We start from the raw sequence: 8,789 nt of genomic DNA, 5'->3' as shown, positions 1-8,789 counted from the left end.
AGTATGTCAAAGCAAATACTGTAACACTCAATACAATAATTACATATTAAATAACTCTATACAGTACAATCTAATATTATTGAGCTACGTTTCTAGGTTGATATAATATGCTGAATCCAATATTTGGATCGATTGCAGAACCTAATAGGAACGCGAATATTATACTGTAAAATTTAGCAACTTGGACAGCTATGCATAATCTTCCAGCAATACAACTTGGCTAGTTTATTCGATAATGACTGCTTAGTTACTAAAACAGCATGGACTAGAATAATAGGCATGATAAGCGAAATCCATTCACTCTCACAAAGTCACTATAATTGTCCAACTTCAATAAAACCATATGGGAAAAATTCAAAACATTGACACAAACAAAACAAATCGTCCTGGACTATGGACATTTAGATATTGAATGTGTATGAGAGATAGTCGGGTAATGTAAATGCTAACTAATAATGACACCGTATTAGAAATTATTAAAACGATTCCATTATATGAATCAGTTTGATACATCTCTTAAACTTCTATAAAAATTATGTTTGTATCACAAGAAATTTTGATTCGACATCGGTCTTTGTGGACACAATAGTTATAGATAACAAATACATCACAATACTAAAAATAACTGCTAAGATGAACTTTTCAAGTGAGAGTATCAATAGACACAATAAAATATCAGCTTAAAAGCAAGTAAATTTTCTATTCTTGGTTTATCTCTGTATATTTCTTTTATCATAATGTAATTAATTCATCCTGTTTTCATCTGATGGGCTACCGTAGCAGAAAAAAATGTGTTTTCTTTTACGTATGTTATAAATTATTATGCTAAGATTATTCATAGAGCGGAGCGGCCTTATTCCTCTGAGTTTTCTTTAGTTGTTTTATTAGGCGTAGTACACTCCAATCGGACGTATGCCTAGGGATGTAGACTTTTATTTTACATTTTTATACCTTTCTTTGTTATTTTGTATTTTGTTTGTTTGTGAAATAAATGAATTGATTCATTGAAAAAAAAAGTTTAAATTTACAGAGCTACGCAATAAAAAAAAAATCGCCTGTATAAGATCTAACTAGTAAGTTTTCCTGTTTAAAAACAAGAAAAACACTAGTATATTGCTATGAAATGCACTATTTGCATTACGATGAAATGATCTAAACTCATGGATTGAGTTATCTTCGTATCTTTAAAAATGAAATACGTTTTACAATAAAATACTGTATACTAGTATCGTCCATGCATTCTCAAGCCGACCCTCAAATATTTTGTCCACAATAATAGAAATTGAAAATATTGAAGATCTTTACATCTGTTCAAACTAACACTTTTGATCATCATTGCAATAAGGCAATCCTATCACACTAGTGACAATAATATAGCACAAAATATATTGTTCAAATGTTCTTCTAAATTATACTTCAATACCAAAGAAGCTTACAATTTTCTACAATAGTTCTATGGAACTGAATCTTGACCAAGTTCATTTTTTCAGATGTCTTTTTATTATCAATAAGTTCTTTTCAAATACATGTCTTTATAAAAAAAGACATCTAATCTTCTTATTACAACTACCACAATATCACCTTCACAACTACTCAGAAAGTTTTATTTAGTTTTAATAGATTCACAAAAGTGTGGAGAAGTGTGCCATCCAGGTTTCCAGCCACATGCAAATAATTTATAACCTTCAAGTAAGTAACTATACAGGGTCTGTATAATAAGTAACCGGACTGACCTCAGGAAATTTTTTATGGGCAAAATATGTACAATTTTTCATAAGATATCTTCAAAGTAGTCCCTATTGGAGTCGATAACACACTGATACCGGATTTTCAAATCCCTGAGCGCTCCCTGGAAGTCAGCAACCTCTATGCTGTCTAGAGCCCTCGTCGTAGCACGTTGAACGTTTTCCAGAGTCCCGAATCGCGTCCCGTTAAGTTGTCTCTTGATCTTGGAGAACAAAAAGAAGTCCGGTGGTCCCATATCCGGGCTGTAAGGAGGATGTGGCGACGTTACCCTCGATTGTTTGGCCAACTGCTCCGGGCAATCCCCGGACGGACTCGATGAACCCGTTAGTCGACGGAGCACCTCTCTGTTGTACTAGTCGTTTACAGTTCGGGTGGCACAAACTCTTTGTGAACGGCCAGTACTACAGAGAGGTGCTCCGTCGACTAACCGCCCGGGTTCATCAAGTCCGTCCGGGGATTGCCGATTCGTGGATCCTCCTTCACGACAATGCTCCGTCGCACACCTGCCTGCTCGTCACCGAGTAGTTAGCCAAACAGTCGAGGGTAACGTTGCCACATCCTCCTTACAGCCCGGATATGGGACCACCGAACTTATTTTTGTTCCCCAATATCAAGAGACAACTTAACAGGACGCGGTTCGGGACTCTGGAAAACGTTCAACGTGCTACGACGAGGGCTCTAGACAGCATAGAGGTTGCCGACTTCCAGGGAGCGTTCAGGGATTTAAAAATCCGGTATCAGCTCGTTATCGACTCCAATAGGGACTACTTTGAAGATATCTGATGAAAAATTGTACATATTTTGCCCATACAAAATTTCCTGAGGTCAGTCCGGTTACTTATTATGCAGACCCTGTATTTCGGTTGACTGCCAGATTCCAGTTCGTTCAAGTAATTCAAATGAAGAAAGGAATAGAATGACTTTTTTATTTGATAACATGAAATTGAAAGTACTAGACTTCCTGAAACAGAATAAAGCTTCATACTGGAAAACAACTTTGGAGTAGGTACCATAAACTAGACTTTGCGTAGTTTTAAAAAATATAATTTTGGACCTATAATTTGTTTTGAACTTTTGAAGTTCATTCCCAAATAGTTTCATAGTGTACGACACTATGGTATCAGATGGTGAGTGCAATAATGCATTTATAACAATATAAATGTCAATGCATCCAGAACAACATTTTTATTGAAATACAAATAATAAAAAGTTAACTAGAGTAAGTTCGAAATTAACACGGTTGTGAGTTTCGAGTCACCTACTTTTTAAAAGCTGATAAGTTCTGAAATTGAAAAAAAAAAACAAATAATGTGCTATAAGTGCTTAAGACACAAGCACTAAAAGCCACACTAGCTATAAACATTGTTGAATGTCCTTCATTGAATAATATCTAATTATCTACTCTATATCATAGGCTATTCTAACGATTTGTGACATAATTTTTTCACTTAACACGAGAACATTAAATATTTTACATCCTGGGATGATATAAATAAATAAGATCAATACTATTGCACTACTATTAGACACTATCTGGAGTAATTTCATTTTAGATTACTAAAATAATCAAACAAATTGATTTGGCATATCATTAAAGCTAAAAAATCTATAAAACTAGACTGATTTTCATCACTTGAGTGAGAAAATATTCTACCCAACCAAGCAGTAGACTCTCCGAAGAATCAGTAGGTTTGATTTCAAGGATCAGGTGAAGAAAACTTCAAAGTTGCAGACTTCCTAAGACACTTCTGGAAGAACCAATTTCATCTTATTGCTCATTGATGAAGCCGACAGTTGATATGAAGAGAATGAAGTATGTATTCACTGAACATTGTTAAATATATACCTCCTGAAAAGTAAAAGAACACGTTCATAATTAAAAAAAAAATTGTAATTGCATTGGTTTGTTTCATGACTCCAGATAATCATCATGTAACATAATCAACGGTAGGCATGGACATAGGCATTATTGATGATCACGTCACACACAAGATCTCGGCCTCTATGACTTCAACTTGGCGAATACAGCCAATGAAAATATGCGATTTTAAGAAGACGGAGCAATTTTGAGACAAAATTAGAAAATAGAATAAGTTTTGGGCAAAAGCCTGTTTTTTATTTTTAGAATATTGTATTGTTTGCTGTATCCAATAAATGAATAAATGAGCAATGTGCCAGACAGCAGTCAGAATGACATTCTGGTTTTGCGATTTCCATACATGTTTATTTCGCGCTGAGGCGATGTCAACTGGCCACTAAGATCGAGTGATTTGACTCCGTTAAACTTTTCTTTGTAGGGCTACGGAAAATCATAGGTCTAGGTCAATAAGCCGTGGTCCAAAAGGTTTCCAATACCGATGCCCAGAAGGTTGAAATCAAGCCATCTGTGGAATTCAACCCGATTTGAGCGCCAGATTAATGGAAAAATTGATATCTCGGATCCCTGCCACCACGCGAATCCGAGGCGGCCTTTTGAACGTTATCATATTCCCAAGCCTAAGATAAGCTACACACACATCGAATTTGGTTCGTACGATTTTTTGCCGTCCTTATAAATTTTATTAGATTGAACAAATGATGTCAAACATATGATGTTTGTCAAGTTCCGTTTAATCTGTTATTAAACTGAAATTATAAGGACGGCAAAAAATCGAACGAACAAAATTCGATGTGTGTAGCTAGCCTAATGGCATTGATAGACCTTTCAAACAAAACATCACATCTCATAAATATTTCGCAACACACAGCTTCTTTTATTCTATTTTGAAGATAGGAAACGCTTACTTGAAAACACTAAAGAAATAAATCTATTGTGCAACATTTCATATGAAGGTATTAGTACTTGGTGGGAATTACTTGAAAAAGATATGAAAGTTGAGAAATATCTTGGACAGCATCCGCAGCTGGAATTAAATACGAATTGAGGAAAGTGAGTACATGGAAGGATTTATAACAGCCGCCTTCAAACTAAATTTCTTTATAAATGAGACAGCAGCGAAATAAAAAGAAATCCCTCTTCAACGAAATACTACTCAGAAATAAAAATGATAACATTAGGAAACCTTCATTTCATATGAAAATACCTTTCTTACCTATGATAGAAAGAAATTGGAAAGAGCTTCATGAAAATATAATTCAATTTTCAAGCACTACTTTCTTCAACTATTTATTGGGAAAAAATTAAAATTATGACTGTCATTTTATTCAGAATGTGAATCCAGAACTAATATTGACCAAATACTGAACTAATTAAGCTTACCTATAGATGTTTATCTCTATCTAGATGTATCTGTGAAGTTTCTCTAATGGAAGTTGTCTTGAAAACTTCTTGACAAGCTTCCCGTATCTCTGGATCAAGCATGAGGCAAGATATTTGCTCGTCACTCAACATCTCAACACTGTAAAATAAAAAAAACTAATTAAACTCATGCTAAATTTGAAAAAAGTAGTTCAACATTACTTAGTTAAATTACGTTTTTTTCAAATTGGGAATAAAGAAAAGCAATGCTGTAGAATGATATTGAATTGCCTTATCTCAACTGTGCTGGCTTTGAGACTATGTTGCATAGCAGTCTTCTTGCCTGCATATCACTATATTAGTCTCTGGAGGTACAATGTTCCACTATGAGATGAAATATAAACAGTCCGATTTTAAAAATAGTCTCGACATTGGAGATAATTATTTAAATATTGAAAATTGTGTAATGGGAACTATCAAGATAAAATTGATAGTGTGCTGAAACTTCGAATTGGTGAAATTCATTTCATTCTGTATTTCATGTTTTCGTTCTTTGTGTTCATTATCTAAAATTATCAAAACATTTTGAATAATACTAACATGAAGATATTCTTTAAAAGTCCTAACTCCACTTAATAAGGACTATTTTTCATTTCATATTCCCAATTAAAAGCAAAAACCAAACCTCCCAAATGTACCCTTTTACCTTTAAAACATAATTAAACAGAATCTTCAAGGTAAAGTCCATATGTATTTTTATTCATTTATTGTACAAAATACTACAATCATAATATAATTATAACATTGAAGGAAAAACTAGGCTGAGCCTGTACTATTTCTCTACAAAAATTTTGATAAAACGTTACTGTTGTCCAGAGGTTGAGGTTATGATATCGTCACTTCGTCACTTGATTTTTGCTCCAGGAATAATGATTTGAAGATTTCGATTTTTTAAGGTTGACATAATACTTCAAATGAATCACAGAATGTATCACAATGAATAAAAAACTTGAGGAATATTGCATTTATTTGAAAACAAAATCACAAACCTACCCACTATTAGTTACAGCTGTTACTGTAATATTGTATGATTTTATAGGCAGGATGAACTGAAATCCATAAGAAATTAGACCCTCTCGAATCAATGAACCCTATTTCATAACACAGGAACTATTTATCAGGGCCCTATTTTCAAGGTTAAGCTTAACTCTAATAACCATCACACGCCAACGTAACGTAGCTAGAAATTCGTCTTCGGAAGATGTAGCCTCCATATCTCCCAATGTTATATCTACGTTACGCCGGTTTGTACAGATTGATTATCATTAGGAGTTCGACTGAGTCACTGTCAATGCTGTAGAACCGTTCAATAATGAAATAATTGGCGTGGTTGCCAAGGATATGGCGGAGACAAAGGATACAATAATGGCGGTGACAAAGGATATAACTATGGTAGAGGAAAAGGAGCTGTAGCTTACAATTATGAAGACGGATGTAAAGGATATAGTGGAGACAAAGGATACAACTATGCTGGAGGAAATGGTGTTTCCAATATACCATTACACAATATATGTGTGTTTTATTTCATTATCATTAGGTCGGCTACGTCTTTCAAAGGATGTCGCTCAAGCTAAGATACATTGGTGTGTAATGGCCTTAACTATATGGTTATTGATTTTTCTTCTTCACTTTCACAACAATTGAAAAAAAAACACAAAATAATTTGTACATCATAAAAATAATCAAATGGCTCACAAGATTTTCGTCTGATCGTGAGCATAAGGAAAATAGAAACAAGAAATTACAAAAAGGTGAAAAGCAACTAAGAAAATGAAGAAGAACAAGAGGTTTGAAAAACTATAGTAAGATTGAATATGTTAACAAAAGAGAGAAAAGAAACTACTAGAGTGCCGACAGATTAACAGAAACTAATACTAATTGGGAGAAAATATCTGAATATTCATGAATAACATTCATCTGGTTATGAATAACATGTTATTTGATTTGAGAAATTGATTTACCTGGCAAGGCTTTCACTATCGGATGGCATATCATCATCGGCATTGAGACATAGCAGGGACTTGTCAAGGGGCGACGGAGCCTTCCGTGATAGGCTATGGCCTGCAGTTGGTTTATCAGTGCGCGGATCACTAGATCTTCTTTCTGTTAGCGACGAAATATTCAGTTTCATGATACCCTGTGACCAGAGCTCTTTGACTCGCTCTCCCGTAGCAAGACTGCCCATGATAAGAGTATCCAAGCTTTGCCTTCTGGAGGCACTTGTGTTCTGCTCGACTGAGGAACGGGATATCCAATTAGAAAGACCAGAATCCAGTTTAAATCTCGCGGCTCCTTCTTCATTATTTAGTGCTGCCCCTTCTTCAGGGGCGTCTTCTGGTTCGGTCGCCTGCGACGCCTCATTCAAGTCAACTTCAGTCCAAACTTCTCCCGACTTATCCAAGTTTTTATCAGATTCCGGTGAAGTTTTGTTGGATAGGGTGAAGCTGGCTTCGGAGCAAGACTCCAACTGCACTTGACACATACTTCGATTCAACTTCGCATCATCACTTGTGGCCAGCCAACTGTCATCACTTGCTTTAGGTTCATTGTTTTGTCTCAGTTTGGAAGGAACTATTTTTGAGAACAGTGATTGTATAACGTTTTCATCTTCTTTGGTGGTTCGACTGCTATCCGCCGAGTTCGCTGCTTCATTTCGTCCAGCATCTGTTGCTGGTTCACTAGACAAAGGTTTATCAGGATGCACTTTAGTTCTGGAGTTGGGCTCTTTACTCTGTTTGATTTTAGTGTAGGGAGAAAGGCTTGCTTTTTCTGAACGGTTCAAGTGTACTTCCTCCTGAAGATTCTGAAATGAAAGAGAATACTCACGTGAGAACTGATACTGCACAAAAGAGACACATATGTTATCCAACATGAATATAAGAGTAACAGCTTTACATTGAAAATGAATAAATAACTTTCATTCATGACTTTCAACAATGAGGATCAATCTGGACTGCAATAGTCACTAATATAAACCCGGATTGCAGTGATGTAGAGAAATGAGATATTGCATTTATTCAAACGCCTATTATTTTTCTTCAATTCTCAATTCTTTATTGCTAAAATTTAACAACGTAACAAATCAAAGGTTAATAAATCAAACACTTATCACAATAAAATAGAATAAAATGAACTATTAATTCATAATGTTGAAACGCCAAAAGCAAAACTAAGTACAAACCAAATAAGTTGCAGTCATCTACACCAAAGACTTCTGCTACTAAAAATAATATTGACAACAGGGAGTACAGCTAGAAGGGATTCCGATGAGATAGAGACATTATATTCCCAGTCCGGAAATCGAACCCGCACCGTGTGTTTAGAACAAGAAGCGTGGGTTCGATTCCCGGAATGTTGAAATAGTTTTCGGATCTCATGAACATTTCTTCTAGCTGTGTTCTCACTGCTGTTAATATTTGCAGTAGCAGATGTCTTTTGGCCCTGATGAGATCGGGATGAACCTTAAGCTCCTATGGAGCATGAGCCTGATGGGATGAGCTCCTTTAGGGTAACCGTCCACTGGAACCGTATACAACTGATCCGTTCGGCCATTGGTTTGGACGAACCTGCCGGCCTAATATAGTCGTCCATTGGAACCGTTTACGTCAGTCTAGTTCAGTAATTGGCTGGTAGCCAATTATTGAATTAACTACTATCATAGCCACCAAAATTTATCATAAACAATGATTATATTGAGATTTTGAAAAATTAATAAACAAATATCTACTAAATTGGTTATTCATTA

General features: G+C 35.3%; 1 protein-coding gene across 2 annotated transcripts in view; it reads right to left on the bottom strand.

Annotated features, from left to right (window-relative positions):
• Positions 1-2,468: 2,468 nt before the first annotated feature.
• Positions 2,469-8,789, bottom strand: part of LOC111050164 (SH3 domain-binding protein 5) — a 28,406-nt gene continuing 22,085 nt past the window's right edge. The window contains exons 10-12 of one of the 2 annotated variants that reach the window (XM_039442708.1): positions 7,006-7,847; positions 5,006-5,144; positions 2,469-3,595 (exon numbers count right to left, since the gene is read on the bottom strand). In XM_039442708.1, coding sequence (XP_039298642.1) covers positions 5,006-5,144; positions 7,006-7,847 — 981 coding nt within the window. In that variant the 3' untranslated portion in view covers positions 2,469-3,595. The remainder of the gene's footprint in view (positions 3,596-5,005; positions 5,145-7,005; positions 7,848-8,789) is intronic. The other variant, XM_039442709.1, reaches the window with a different exon arrangement.

This window comes from Nilaparvata lugens, chromosome X (genome assembly GCF_014356525.2).
Source record: "Nilaparvata lugens isolate BPH chromosome X, ASM1435652v1, whole genome shotgun sequence".
Taxonomy (NCBI): domain Eukaryota; kingdom Metazoa; phylum Arthropoda; class Insecta; order Hemiptera; family Delphacidae; genus Nilaparvata; species Nilaparvata lugens.
The sequence above is the reverse complement of the archived record's forward strand: the minus strand, read 5'-3'. Positions and strand labels throughout refer to the sequence as shown.